The sequence below is a fragment of the Panulirus ornatus genome, chromosome 9 (genome assembly GCF_036320965.1).
Source record: "Panulirus ornatus isolate Po-2019 chromosome 9, ASM3632096v1, whole genome shotgun sequence".
Lineage (NCBI taxonomy): Eukaryota > Metazoa > Arthropoda > Malacostraca > Decapoda > Palinuridae > Panulirus > Panulirus ornatus.
In genome coordinates this window covers 30,039,677-30,056,254 of record NC_092232.1, presented here as the reverse complement: position 1 = coordinate 30,056,254, position 16,578 = coordinate 30,039,677, and the positions used below count along the sequence as shown (strand labels likewise).

At 40.6% G+C, this 16,578-nt stretch overlaps 1 protein-coding gene across 1 annotated transcript in view; it reads left to right on the top strand.

The window, feature by feature from the left end:
- Window positions 1-16,578, top strand: part of LOC139750306 (regulator of telomere elongation helicase 1 homolog) — a 124,095-nt gene that overhangs the window by 32,439 nt on the left and 75,078 nt on the right. Inside the window, exon 9 of the mRNA XM_071664946.1 lies at window positions 15,175-15,309. Coding sequence (XP_071521047.1) covers window positions 15,175-15,309 — 135 coding nt within the window. The remainder of the gene's footprint in view (window positions 1-15,174; window positions 15,310-16,578) is intronic.

The window sequence follows — 16,578 nt, the reverse complement described above, 5'->3', positions numbered from 1 at the left end:
AGAAATTGTTTTTTTTGATATTCTGCCTACATTTGAATGTTTCCAATATATTGTTTCATCTTTGCTTTCCTCATAAGGCTTTGACACAGTGATTAAGATATATGGGTAAGATTCTTTTTGCACTGCTTTGCTTCATAATGTAGAACTGGCTAATTGGATGTAAATTATGAAATTTGATTTCTCAGGTGATGAAGAAAATTCAAGATGTCAGTGAAGGTTCAAATATTGCAGCTAACGACTCCAGTCAGGCAATACCAGAAGATTTTAGTCCTGATGATCTTTATACATTAAAGGCTCTTTTTTGGAATTAGAAAAGGTATGTATAGGATTGAGGCTTCATCTTTTGCCATTTTTTTATCAGTGAAAAGTCAAACAGCTGGAGAAAAATTAAAAGAATGGGTGACGTGATGTATAAATGCTCTTGTATGGTATGATGGTTATGCATAGACAGAAGGCATTGTGCCAAAAAAATGAGTAGATGCAATGATAATATGGGTATATACATTCCATACTTGATTGCCATTTCCTGTATTTGTAAGGTAGAGTGAGGAACAGATGAAGAGGGCTGCATTCTCCCATATACATTCTCTAGCTGTCATGAGTAATGCACTGAAACCACAGCTCCCTATCCACAACCAGACTATGTAGACCTCTTGATGGTTTTCCCTTAGTGTCTTCACATGCCCACAGGACTTCAGTGGTTCCCCCCATTAACTTCACATGCCCACAGGACGTCGACCCTGGTACACCACTTTGTTCCAATTCACTCCATCTCATGCAAGCTTTTCACCCTCCTGCATGACTGAGCTCTGATCACCCAAAGTCTTTTTCACTCGATCCTTCCACCTTCAGTTTGGTTCCCCCTTCTCATTCTTCCCTCCAGTGCTGATGCAGATATCCTCTTTGTCAACCACCCTTCACTCATTCTCTCCATATGTCCAAGCCATTTCAGCTTTTTCGACCAACTCTTTTCATTATCACACCTCTTTCATACTCTTTAATTGCTTACTCGAAGAAATCACCTCACCTCATATTGTCCCTAGATATTTCATCTCCAATACATCCACCCTCCTCTGCACAGCCTCATCTATAGCCTATGCCTCGCATCCATGTAGCATTATTGGAACCACTAAACCCTCAAGCATAACAATTTTGCCCTCATAGGTATTTACTTCTCATTCCACACATTTTTCAATGCTCCCATAACCTTTACCCCCTCACCCACCCTATGACCCACTTCCACTGCCATGGTTCCATTTGCTGCCATGTCCACTCCCAGATATCTAAAATACTTCACTTTCTCCAATTTCTTTCCTTTCAAACTCAGTACTGAACTAACCTGTCCATCTACTTTTTCATACTTGATCACTGTTTCCTGCATTAGTGGGGTAGCGCCAGGAACAGACGAAGGAAGGCCACATCTGCTCACATCCATTCTCCAGCTGTCATGTGTAATGTACCAAAATCAAACCTCACTATCCTTAAAATGGCCCCATAGACCTTTCCATGGTTAACCCAGATGCTTCACATACTCTGGTTCAGTCCATTGACAGCATGTCGACCGTGGTTTCCCACATTCTTTGCACTTTGCTCTATCCTGTGCATGCCTTTCACTCTCCTGCATGTTCAGGCCCTGATCGCTTAAAATATTTTTTCACTCCATCCTTTCATCTCCAGTTTGGTCTTTCCATTCTCGTAGGTCCCTCCACTTCTGACATACATATCCTCTTTGTCAACTCTTTCTGTCCATATGTCCAAACCACTTCAGTACACACTCTTCAGCTCTCTCTGCTGCACTATTTATTACCACACATCTCTTACACTTTCATTACTTTACCTTGGTAAGTCTGATAATCTTGCTTTTATTTACATTTACTCTCAACTTCAAACACTCTTCCAAACTCAGTCACCATCTTTTGCAGGGCTAACTCATATCTGCCATTAGTGCTGTGTCATTTGTGAACAACAACTGACTCACTTCTCAAACCCCCTTATACCCTACAGACTGCACATGCACCCCTCTTGCTGAGACTTGTATTCACCCCCATCACCATCCCATTCATAAACAAATTGAACAGCCTTGGTTATATCACACCCCCCAGCTGCAGACCAGCATTCACTCACTTCGCTTCTGTCTTATACACATGCCATACACCCTCGATAAAAATTTCTCTGCATCTGGCAGCTTTCCTCCCTCACCATATGTTCCTAAAACCTTCCGCAAGGCATCTCTATCAACCCTATCATGTGTTTTTTCCTGATACCACATGCCACATACAATGCTTTTGTATCTTTAAGTATTTTTCTTACATTCTTGGATATAAGCTCCTGATCCACAGATCCTCTACCACTTCCGAAACCAGACTTTTCCTCCCCAATCTGATTTCTTTACATGCTTTCACCCTTTCAATCAGTATTCAACCTTACAACATACCAGGTACACTCAGCAAGCTTACACCTCTTTAGTTTGAAGCACTCACCTTTCCTATGCACTCTACATGCATTCACCAATCCTCAGGCACCTCATCATGATCCATACATACTTTGAAAATTCTGATTAACTGATCAACAACAGTCACCTCCTATCCTAGGAAATTTAGCTGCAATACCATCCATTTTAGCAGCCTTGCCACATGTCATCTTAAGTAAGGATTTCACTTCTTCACCAAACCACTCTCCTTGACTCTTTCACTTCACATACCACTCTGACTGAAACACCCCACATCTGTCTCCCTATTATCAAACAAATTCAACAGCCTTTCAAAATATTCACTCTATCTCCAAACCTCATCACTTCTGGCATAGCTCCTGTTTTATCTTTAAGAAATTGAAATGCAAGAAGTGGGGGTTTGCAGCCCCCTACTCCCACTCCTTCTATTTGCCTTCTATGACATACAGGGAATACAGAGGTAAAATTCTTTCTCCCCAACCCCAGAGATGACAAGTGTAGGAATGTAAAATATTTTGATTAAGTAAGATATATGGCAAGGGTAGTGTAAAGGATGAAGAGTTAGAGACATTTTTCCAAGCTCTGAGAGTGAGCCTTATTTACCTCTAGCCATGTTGTATGTGTTGTGAAATGGAAATGTAACTCTGAATTATTGTGGTTTTCTCTCTTGATTATATTTTTAGTGGCCATTAAAAACATGTGCTGTTTAAACATAACCACACCATCTTAACTCCCTTTCAACTTCACCAGTCACCACCATCACCTCTCACCAATAGGCTGTGTGGCTGCTGAATTAAAAGATATGCCATGATATAGAGAGTTGTGACTAAGGTGATAACCCCTGCACTACCTCTGCATGATGATAAGATGTTAACTCAAGTCCTTTGGAATTATGATCAGCTGCATTAACCTTAGTGGCGGGTTTCTTAACAGGCTGCTAACTCATTGCAGTATCTGGTGATTCTTTTGATATGAACATTGAAGACAGGTAGTGGTACAAAGGTGATGGGTATTGGAAATCCTATGCATTTTCACTTGCTTCCATGTGGATGAAACAAGAAGTTGCAATACATTCACAACTACTAGTACATTATCTGCAGTGCTGCTAGAATTTGGTGAACAGTACTAGTTGATCATCATGTATACAGACCATGAGTAGCTGATGCCATCTTTTTTGGCTTAAACCAAAATGCCAGTGATTTGTTTACATTATATGTCTGTTGATAGTGATTGGTCAGTGATCATAAGCAGGAGTTTAGTCCCCTGTTTAGTTACTATAGAAAGCCACATGTACACAATCTCATTATCTAGCTCAAAAATCCTAAATGGTGCTATAACAGAAGAATAAGGAGCATTTGTGGAAGGGTGTGGTTATATGGGTTAGGTGTAAACCATGGAAATGTTAGCTTAGAAAGTTATGGGAAGATGTGTATGAATCATTTATTGGTTTAGAATAGCTAGTAATAAAGTTGAGGAAAGGTCTTGGAATAAAAGTTTTAGATGTTTGAGGAGGGAGCAAAAACACTTAAAGGATTTCATGGAGAGATTGAAGTATGTGTTAGACATAATGAGGTTGATTGAAGTTTGGATTGAGGTTGAAGTTGGATGAAAATAGTGGTGAAGTGCATTGCTTTGTTATATTATTTCCTGACACTGTGGTTAAAGCATAAGTTTTAGCTATCAATGAAAGAGTGTTGGAAATGCTGGAAGTTAGGTTAGTGCCATGTGCAGATGGCACAATATGATTGCTTTATGAGGAAAATAGTTGATAGCTATGGTGAGGGAGTTTGAGAGAGTGTATGATAATAGGTATGAATGTGAATGTGTGTAAAAAAATGAATAATAGGGAGTAGATGATAATGGAGGAATGTTAAATGACAGTGTTAGTAAGAAAGTCTAAGATAGTGTGTGGCTGTGGATGGTATGCTTTAGTTTTAATGCATTATACATTACATTTGGAGACTGATGTATGTAAATGAGACTGTTTGTTTCTCCATTCCTGATGCTACCTTGCTAAATTAGGAAAGGCAGCTAAATGAAAACAGTAGATTAGAAGATTTAAGATTGAAATTGAAGTAAGGCAAGGATGTTGTGTTACCTTAAGATTTAAGATTGAAATTGAAGTAAGGCAAGGATGTTGTGTTACCTTGTATTCATGATAAACAGTGAAGGTCTCATACATTTTTTTTTTCCATTCATATTTGCCATTTCTCGCATTAGTGAGGTAGCGTCAAGAATAGAGAACTGAGCCTTAGAGGGAAATCCTCACTTGGCTGTCTCCTCTGTTTCTTCCTTTGGAAAAGTAAAAACTGGAGGGGAGGATTTCTAGTCCTCTGTTCCCACCCTTTTTATTCGCCTCCTACAACTTAAAGGGATTATGTGGGAAGTATTCTTTCTCCCATATCCCTAGGGATTAAACAGTGAAGGTATTTTGATATATATTGTGGTCAACAGTGGTAAATACTGAAATTGAAAATTTCTTGGCATTGGAAATCAGGAACTCTGATGTATACAGGTGACCCTGTAATAATAACAGTAATCAGCAAAGGAGTTACAAGCAATGGTAAAGGAATTTGAGTGTGTATTTGAAAAGCATAACTGAATGTGACTGTAAACACAAAGGTTTTGTGCCAAGAAAGAGACTCAGAATTTGAAATGCGAATGGTTGGATTAAGATTAAAGTAGTGATGAAAACTTTATAAAATTATATGGTAGTACTTTAAACAAAGATTTTGTAATGAAAGTAGGGTTGGGGTGGTGCCAGGAATGGATAAGGGCGAGCAAGTATGAATATGTACATGTGTACATGTGTATGTGTTTTAGATATCTGGGAGTGGATTTAGCAGCAGATGGAACCATGGAAGCAGAAGAGAGTCACAGGGTAAGGGAGGGGGATGAAGGTTCTGGGAGTGTTGAAGAATGTGTGGAAGGCAAGAACATTATCTTGGAAAGCAAAAATGGGTATGTTTGAAGGAACAGTAGTTCGAACAATGTTATATGGTTGCAAGGCATGGGCTATAGCTAGGGTTGTGCAGAGGAGGGTGATTGTGTTTGAAATTAAATTTTTGGGACAATATGTGGTGTGAGGTGGTTTGATTGACTAAGTAATGAAAGGATAGGAGAGATGTGTGGTAATAAGAAGAGTGTGGTTGAGAGAGCAGAAGAGGGTGTGTTGAAATAGTTTGGTCACATGGAGCAAATGAGTGAGGAAAGATTGACAAAGAGGATATATGTGTCAGAGATAGAGGGAACGGGGAGAAGTGGGAAACCAAATTGGAGGTGGAAGGATGAAGTGAAAAAGATTTTGAGCAATTGGGGCTGAGACATATAAGAGGGTGAAAGGCGTGTAAGGAATAGAGTGAATTGGAACGATGTGGTATACTGGGGTCGATGTGCTGTCAGTGGATTAAACCAGGGCATGTGAAGCGTCTGGGGTAAACTATGGAAAGTTCTGTGGTGTCTGGATGTGGAAAGGAAGCTGTGGTTTCGGTGCCTTACACATGACAGCTAGAGACTGAGTGTGAACAAATGTGGCCTTTTTTGTGTTTTCCTAGCACTACCTTGTGGTGTGTGTGTGTGTGTGTGTGTGTGTGTGTGTGTGCGTGTGTGTGTGCGTGCTATTTCATGTGTGGCAGGGTGGCAATGGGGATGGGTGAAGGCAGCAAGTATGAATATGTACATGTGTATATATGTAAATGTCTATGTATGTGTATGTATGTATATGTTGAAATGTATAGGTATGTATATGTGCATGTGTGGGCATTTATGTATATACATGTGTATGTGGGTGGGTTTGGCCATTCTTCCATTTGTTTCCTTATGCTACCTGGCTAACTCGGGAGATGGCAATTAAGTATGATAGAGAAAATAATAAAAATGTATATGTTGATATGTATATGTAGTTGCTGATAACCAAGAAGAAAATGAAACATTATAAGTTCCCAAGTGCACTTTCGTGTAATGATCACAACATCAGGGCAGATACTAGAATGAGACAGAAGACGCAGAACAGTCAGGTGATGTACAAGGAAGAGATGTAGCTGAGACGCCATTGGTAAACAAGCGTTTGCCAATGGCATCTTAGCTACATCTCTTCCTTGTATATCAAATGACTGTTCTGTGTCTACTAATTCATTCTTGTATCTCCTCTGACAATGTCATCATTACATGAAAGTGCACTTGGAAATAATCATGTTTCATTTTCTTCGTAATTATCAACAAATACTAGATCAAGCACACCACTGTGACCTCTTGCAACCAACACATGTGTTTTGGGAGCAGTTAAGTGAGTGTGTTAGTAGTTTTGATGCACGAGACCAGATTATAGTGATGGGTGATTTGAATGCAAAGGTGAGTAATGTGGCAGTTGAGGGAATAATTGGTGTACATGGGGTTATCAGTGTTGTAAATGGAAATGGTGAAGAGCTTGTAGATTTGTGTGCTGAAAAAGGACTGGTGACTGGGAATACCTGGATGTGGAAAGGGAGCTGTGGTTTCAGTGCATTTTACATAACAGCTAGAGACTGAGTGTGAACGAATGTGGCCTTTGTTTTCTTTTCGTATTGCTACCTCGCGCACATGTGGGGGGAGGGGGTTGTTCTTTTATGTGTGGCGGGGTGGTGATGGGAATGAATGAAGGCAGACAGTATGAATTATGTACATGTGTATATATGTATATGTCTGTGTGTGTATATATATGTATACACTGAGATGTATAGGTATGTATATTTGCGTGTGTGGATGCGTATGTATATACATGTGTATGTGGGTGGGTTGGGCCATTCTTTCGTCTGTTTCCTTGTGCTACCTCACTAACGCGGGAGACAGCGACAAAGCAAAATAGATAAATGAATAGATAAAAGAAATAATAATGATAATATTAACACAAAATATTCATTCATTTATTCATCATTTATCATCTTATTCATTCATATATATTTGCCACCCCCTTTTTTATAAATTCCACTGCAATACCATCCAAACCCGCAGCCTTGCTAGCTTTCATCTTCCGCAAAGCTTTTACTACCTCTTCTCTGTTTACCAAATCATTCTTCCTAACCCTCTCACTTCACACACCATCTTGACCAAAACACCCTATATCTGCCACTCTATCATCAAACACATTCAACAAACCTTCAAAATACTCACTCCATCTCCTTCTCACATCACCACTACTTGTTATCACCTCCCCATTAGCCCCCTTCACCGATGTTCCCATTTGTTCTCTTGACTTACACACTTTATTTACCTCCTTCCAAAACATCTCTTTATCCTGCCTAAAATTTAATGATACTCTCTTACCCCAACTCTCATTTGCCCTCTTTTTCACCTCTTACACCTTTCTCTTGACCTCCTGCCTCTTTCTTTTATACATCTCCCAGTCATTTGCACTATTTTCCTGCAAATATCGTCCAAATGCCTCTCTCTTCTCTTTCACTAATAATCTTACTTCTTCATCCCACCACTCACTACCCTTTCTAATCAACCCATCTCCCACGCTTTTCATGCCACGAGCATCTTTTGCGCAAGCCATCACTGCTTCCCTAAATACATCCCATTCCTCCCCCACTCCCCTTGTGCCCTTTGCTCCCACCTTTTTCCATTCTGTACTCAGTCTCTCCTGGTACTTCCTCACACGTCTCCTTCCCAAGCTCACTTACTCTCACCACTCTCTTCACCTCAACATTTTCTCTTCTTTTCTGAAAACCTCTACAAATCTTCACCCTCGCCTCCACAAGATAATGATCAGACATCCCTCCAGTTGCACCTCTCAGCACATTAACATCCAAAAGTCTCTCTTTCACATGCCTATCAATTTACACATAATCCAATAACACTCTCTGGCCATCTCTCCTACTTACATACATATACTTATGTATATCTCTCTCTTTAAACCAGGTATTCCCAATCACCAGTCCTTTTTCAGCACACAAATCTACAAGCTCCTCACCATTTCCATTTACAACACTGAACACCCCATGTACACCAGTTATTCCCTCAACTGCCACATTACTCACCTTTGTATTCAAATCACCCATCACTATAACCCTGTCTCATGCATCAAAATTAGTAACACCCTCACTCAGCTGCTCCCAAAACACTTGCCTCTCATGATCTTTCTTCTCATGCCCAGGTGCATATGCACCAATAATCACCCATCTCTCTCCATCCACTTTCAGTTTTACCCATATCAATCTAGAGTTTACTTCTTACACTCTATCACATACTTCCACCACTCCTGTTTCAGGAGTAGTGCTACTCCTTCCCTTGCTCTTGTCCTCTCACTAACCCCTGACTTTACTCCCAAGACATTCTCAAACCACTCTTCCCCTTTACACTCGACCTTCATTTCACTCAGAGCCAAAACATCCAGATTCCTTTCGTCAAACATTCTACCTATCTCTCCTTTTTCTCATCTTGGTTACATCCACACACATTTAGACACCCCAAAATGAGTTTTCGAGGAGGATAAGCACTCCCCGCATGACTCCTTCTTCTGCTTCCCCATTTAGAAAGTTAAAATACAAGGAGGGGAGGGTTTCCAGCGCCCTGCTCCAGTCCCCTTTAGTCGCCTTTTACGACACATGAGGAATGCGTGGGAAGTATCTGGGAGTGATAAAAATGTGTGGAAGGCGAGAACATTATCTCGGAAAGCAAAAATGGGTATGTTTGAAGGAATAGTCTTTCCAACAATGTTATATGGTTGCGAGGTGTGGGCTATAGATAGGGTTGTGTAAAGGAGGGTGGATGTGTTGGAAATGAGATGTTTGAGGACAATTTGTGGTGTAAGTTTGTTTGATCGAGTAGGTACTGAAAGGTTAAGAGAGATGTGTGGTAATATAATGAGTGTGGTTGAGAGAGCAGAAGAGGGTGTGTTGAAATGGTTTGGTCACATGGAAAGAATCAGCGAGGAAAGATTGACAAAGAGGATATATGTGTCAGAGGTGGATTGAACGAGGAGAAGTTGGAGACCAAATTGGAGGTGGAAGGATGGAGTGAAAAAGATTTTGAGCAATCGGGGCCTGAACATGCAGGAGGGTGAAAGGCGTGCAAGTAATCGAGTGAATTGGAACAATGTGGTCAAACATCTCATTTCCAACACATCCATCCTCCTCCACACAACCCTATCTATAGCCCACGTCTCACAACCATATAACATTGTTGGAACCACTATTCCTTCAAACATACCCGTTTTTGCTTTCTGAGATAATGTTCTCACCTTTCACACATTTTTCAATGCTTCCGGAACTTTTGACTCATTTCCGTTTCCATGGTTCCATCCGCTGCCAAATCCACTCCCAAATATCTAAAACACTTCACATCCTCCAGTTTTTCTCCATTCAGACTTACCTCCTAATTGACTTGTCCCTCAACCCTACTGTACCTAATAACCTTGCTCTTATTCACATTTACTCCCAGCTTTCTTCTTTCACACACTTTACCAAACTCGGTCACCAGCTTCCATAGTTTGTAACCCGAATCAGTCACCAGCGCTATATCATCAGTGAACAACAACTGACTCACTTCCCAAGCCCTCTTCCAAGCAAACTCCTGAACCACACATCCTCTACCACTTCTGAAAACACACTGCTCTTCCCCAATCTGATGCTCTGTACATGCCTTCACTCTCTCAGTCAATACCCTCTCATGTAATTTCCCAGGAATACTCAACAAACTTATGCCTCAGTAGATTGAACACTCACCTTTATCCCCTTTGCCTTTGTACAGTTTCATTATGCATGAATTTTGCCAATCCTCAGATACTTCACCCTGATCCATAAATACATTGAATATCCTTACCTACCAGTCAGCAACACAGTCACTCCCTTTTCCAATAAATTCCTCAGCAGTACCATTCAAACCCGCCACCTTGCCGGCTTTCTTCTCCTCAAAGCTTTCACTAACTTTTCTCGGTTTACCAGACCGTTCTCCCTGACCCTCTCGCTTTACACATCACCTCGACCAAAACACCCTATATCTGCTAGTCTATCTTCCAACACATTCAACAAACCTTCAAAATACTCACTCCATCTCCTTTTCACTTCATCACTACTTGTTGTTAGCTTGCCATTTGCCCCCTTCACCGATGTTCTCATTTGTTCTGTTGTCTTACGCACGTTATTACGGTGTTCCAAAGCATCTTTTTATTCTCCCTAAAATTTAATGATACTCTCTAACCCCAACTCTCATTTACCCTCTTTTTCACCTCTTGCACCTTTCTCTTAACCTCGTGCCACTTTCTTTTATACATATCCCAGTCATTTGCACTACTTCCCTGCAAAACTCGTCCAAATACCTCTCTTTTCTCTTTTACTAACAACCTTACTTCATTCTACCACCCACTACTCTTTCTGATTTGCCCACCTCCCACCTTTCTCATGTCACATGCATCTTTTGCGCAAGCCATCACTGCTTCCCTAAATACATCTCATTCCTCACCCACTCACCTCACGTCATTTGCTCTTACCTTTTGCCATTCCACATTCAATCTCTCCTGGTATTTTTTCTCACAAGTCTCCTTTTCCAAGCTCACTTATTCTCACCACTCTCTTCTCCCTAACATTTTCTCTTCTTTTCTAGAAACCTCTACAAATCTCCACCTTTGCCTCCACAAGATTGTGATCAGACATCCCTCTAGCTGCCCCTCTCAGCATATTAACTTCCAAAAGTCTCTCTTGTACATGCCTATCAATTAGCACATAATCCAATAATGCCCTTTGACCATCTCTCCTACTCACATATGTATACTTATGTATTATTGTTTTTATTATACTTTGTTGCTGTCTCCTGCATTAGCGAGGTAGCACAAGGAAACAGACGAAAGAATGGCCCGACCCACCCACATATGCATGTATATACATACACATCACACGCGCAGTTATACATACCTATACATTTCAACATATACATATTTATACATACATAGACATATACATTTTATCTGTGGGGATAGGGGAGAAAGAATACTTCCCACGTATTCCCTGCGTGTCATTTATTTTTTTTATATACTTTGTCGCTGTCTCCCGCGTTTGCGAGGTAGCGCAAGGAAACAGACGAAAGAAATGGCCCAACCCCCCCCCATACACATGTATATACATACGTCCACACACGCAAATATACTTACCTACACAGCTTTCCATGGTTTACCCCAGACGCTTCACATGCCTTGATTCAATTCCACTGACAGCACGTCAACCCCGGTATACCACATCGCTCCAATTCACTCTATTCCTTGCCCTCCTTTCACCCTCCTGCATGTTCAGGCCCCGATCACACAAAATCTTTTTCACTCCATCTTTCCACCTCCAATTTGGTCTCCCTCTTCTCCTCGTTCCCTCCACCTCCGACACATATATCCTCTTGGTCAATCTTTCCTCACTCATTCTCTCCATGTGCCCAAACCACTTCAAAACACCCTCTTCTGCTCTCTCAACCACGCTCTTTTTATTTCCACACATCTCTCTTACCCTTACGTTACTCACTCGATCAAACCACCTCACACCACACATTGTCCTCAAACATCTCATTTCCAGCACATCCATCCTCCTGCGCACAACTCTATCCATAGCCCACGCCTCACAGCCATACAACATTGTTGGAACCACTATTCCTTCAAACATACCCATTTTTGCTTTCCGAGATAATGTTCTCGACTTCCACACATTCTTCAAGGCCCCCAGAATTTTCGCCCCCTCCCCCACCCTATGATCCACTTCCGCTTCCATGGTTCCATCCGCTGCCAGATCCACTCCCAGATATCTAAAACACTTCACTTCCTCCAGTTTTTCTCCATTCAAACTCACCTCCCAATTGACTTGACCCTCAACCCTACTGTACCTAATAACCTTGCTCTTATTCACATTTACTCTTAACTTTCTTCTTCCACACACTTTACCAAACTCAGTCACCAGCTTCTGCAGTTTCTCACATGAATCAGCCACCAGCGCTGTATCATCAGCGAACAACAACTGACTCACTTCCCAAGCTCTCTCATCCCCAACAGACTTCATACTTGCCCCTCTTTCCAAAGCTCTTGCATTTACCTCCCTAACAACCCCATCCATAAACAAATTAAACAACCATGGAGACATCACACACCCCTGCCGCAAACCTACATTCACTGAGAACCAATCACTTTCCTCTCTTCCTACACGTACACATGCCTTACATCCTCGATAAAAACTTTTCACTGCTTCTAACAACTTTCCTCCCACACCATATATTCTTAATACCTTCCACAGAGCATCTCTATCAACTCTATCATATGCCTTCTCCAGATCCATAAATGCTACATACAAATCCATATGCTTTTCTAAGTATTTCTCACATACATTCTTCAAAGCAAACACCTGATCCACACATCCTCTACCACTTCTGAAACCACACTGCTCTTCCCCAATCTGATGCTCTGTACATGCCTTCACCCTCTCAATCAATACCCTCCCATATAATTTACCAGGAATACTCAACAAACTTATACCTCTGTAATTTGAGCACTCACTCTTATCCCCTTTGCCTTTGTACAATGGCACTATGCACGTGTCATAGAAGGCTATAAAAGGGGAGGGAGCGGGGGGCTTGAAATCCTCCCCTCTCATTTTCAATTTTCCGGAAGAAGGAACAGAGAAGGGGCCAATTGAGGATTTCCTTCAAAGGCCCAGTCCTCTGTTCTTAACGCTACCTCGCTAACATGGGAAATGGCGAATAGTATGAAAGAGAAAGAAAAGAAGACATATACATATATACACATGTACATAATTCATACTTGCTGCCTTTATTCATTTCCTGTTGCCACCTCACCACACATGAAATGACAATCCCCCTCCCCTCGCATGCACACGAGGTAGCACTAGGAAAAAACAACAAAGGTCACATTCATTCACACTCAGTCTCTAGCTGTCATGTATAATGCACTGGAACCACAGCTCCCTTTCCACATCCACATCTCTCTTTTTTACCCAGGTATTCCCAATCACCAGCCCTTTTTCAGAGCACAAATCCACAAGCTCTTCACCATTTCCATTTACAACACTGAACACCCCCATGTACACCAATTATACCCTCAGTTGCCACATTACTCACCTTTGCATTCAAATCTCCCATCACTATAACTTGGTCTTGTGCATTAAAGCTGCTAACACACTCACTCAGCTGCTGCCAAAACACTTGCCTCTCATGATCTTCTCATAATAATCACTCATCTCTCTCCATCCACTTTCAGTTTTACCCAAATCAATTTAGAATTTACCCTCTTACACTCTGTCACATACTCTCACAACTCCTGCTTCAAGATTAGTGCCACTCCTTCCTTAGCTCTTTTCCTCTCACCAACCTCTGACTTTACTCCCAAGACTTTACCAAACCATTCGTCCCCTTTATCCTTGAGATTCATTTCGCTCAAAGCCAAAACATCCAGGCCTTAATGTTCCCCAGTGTATATTTCAATCCAGGTTTCGAATTTGCCATGAAAAAGTCCTTCTACTGAGGTTGTCAAGCAAATTTGTTACTCTTACAAAAATGCCAAAAATTTTGGTAGTAAAATTGTTCAGGGAATCTTTTTTAGCCCCAAAATTTCTTTTCTTTCAAAGACATAATGAAACACTTCTATACCTGAAATGATATGGGAAAACATCTCATAATGCATCCCCTAGGCAACAGATACCCAAAAAATATAAACCATACAATTGCAGAATCTTCTAAAAGTGTAACCATTAATTACTTATTTACAGGCCTTAAAATCCCCCTACATATGTTTTAATGATTTGAAATATCCATGAAAAAGAGTCCTTATACTGAGGTTTTTCAAGCAATGTAATACCCTCAAAAATTATAGGTTATAGATCAGGGAATTTTTTGGCCCTAAAACCTTTTGATTTTGAAAGAATGGCATAATGAAATACTTCTGTAATTGAAATAACCAGTGAAAGTATCTCAATTCTTCCCCAAGCTGATAGATACACAATAGATACAAAATGAATATGAAGATTGTATATTAAAAGAATCAAGTTCAGATGTCATTGTTATAAGATTTAATGTGTATGTGGAATTTAGAAGGTGGATAGAGTGGGGAATAAGAAAGTCAGAGGGCAGTGCAGTAATGTGACAGAACTGGTAAGCAAGATTGAATGTCATTAGAAGGCCTGAAAAAGTTCCCTGGTGGGGACACTGGGAGTAGACTTGAAAGAAGGATGTATGAGAGCATTTGTTTAGACAAGTTTTTGATGTGTACAGATTGTAGAGTACAGAGATTCTGCATTAGCCACCTTGTGTTGGAGTAGTGGGCTTATGTGATGTAGGATTTGATTAAACTAAGGTCATAGTAAAATTGGCATGTAGAATTGATGAGCGGGGGGCTGGAAATCCTCCCCTCTCATTTTTTTTTTCTTTTTTTTTTTTTTTTTTTTAATTTTCCAAAAGAAGGAACAGAGAAGGGGGCCAGGTGAGGATATTCCCTCAAAGGCCCAGTTCTCTGTTCTTAACGCTACCTCGCTAACGCGGGAAATGGCGAATAGTTTGAAAGAAAGAAAAGAAAAGAATTGATGGGAAGTGTTGTGAGAGTTACATGCAAGACTCTCACAATATGATATGCTTAGATAAGAAGTGACTGCATTGTTGGAAGTTCATTCTTCATAGGCTTGATTTTTCTGTACATTCATTTATGTATTTGATGTTGACATACTTATGAGTAACTCTGCTAATGATAAGAAATGTTTGTCTTTTACCAGGCCATAGATGCCATATCTCTCCCACCAGATGGGTCTGGATCAACTTTCCCTGGCAGCTTCATGTTTGAACTTTTGGAGAAGGCAGATATTACTCCTCATAAGAAAACTATCATTTTGGAAGTGTTGGATAAGCTAGTAAGTATGCATCTGGTGGTATTCATTCAGGAGGTAATGATATTTTGTATACCCATGCATGAAAAGATGGAAGATGTGTAGAGTTATAGCAGCTGAATTTGATAAAGCTAATACAAAGCCTTTTAGTGCTTGAAATTTACTCTTTATCTCCCTTGAGTCATAATAAAGTTTCTTTTATTAATTAAGGCTTTTTTTGACTTATGATGATTGTTTCAGTCTTAAGCCTTTATTTAGCTTTATCTGTGAGTTGGTTTCTTCCTTTGTCTGGCTTCCTGGCATCTTTGCTCTCTACCTATCTATCTGTCTATCTATCTATCTATCTATCTATCTTTCTATCTATATCTTTGATGCCTGTTCCCACCTGGAACTCCCTCAAGGGGATAGCCATGATAATGGAGTCTCTATAACTAGAGAACTCCAGTGCCCCTTCTTAGCTTTTTGTACCTCACCTTTAATAGGCCACTGGCAAAGGTCAGCTTCAGTGTTTTGTTTGCAGGGGTTCATTCCTAATGTCCCTACTGACTACTTCTACCTCATATTCCTACTTACTACTTCTACTGCATGTTTCTACCTAATGCTGCCGCCCAAATGTTGTATGCACTACTTCTATCTATTGCTCATACCATTTTGCCAAAAGGCAGGGCTAGTGCATAGTTCTCACTGCAGGAAAATCTAGTTACAAAGAATGAGCTGTGTGAGTTAAGTGTTGTTTAGTATTATGTATGACATGGAGAAATTATGTGTTTGTAGATAGAATGTTAGAAGTCTATATATGGTTGAAGCAGAAAGAATTGACAGCTACCTAGGTCAGAGGAGTACAACTTGACAACCACTCTCTGGCCTTTGTATCCTTTTTTTATTCATATTTATCATACTTTGTCGCTGTCTCCCGTGTTAGCGAGGTAGCGCAAGGAAACAGATAAAAGAATGTCCCAACCCACTCACATACAGATGTATATACATACACGTCCACACGTGCACATATACATACCTATACATTTCAATGTATACATATACATACATACGCAGACATATACATAAATGCACCTGTACATAATTCATACTTGCTGCCTTTATTCATTCATGTCGCCACCCCACCACACATGAAATGACATCCCCCTACTCCCGTATGCACACGAGGTAGTGCTAGGAAAAGACAACAAAGGCCACATTCGTTCACACTCAGTCTCTAGCTGTCATGTATAATGCACCGAAACCACAGTTCCCATTCCACATTCAGGCCCCACAAAACTTTCCATGGTTTACCCC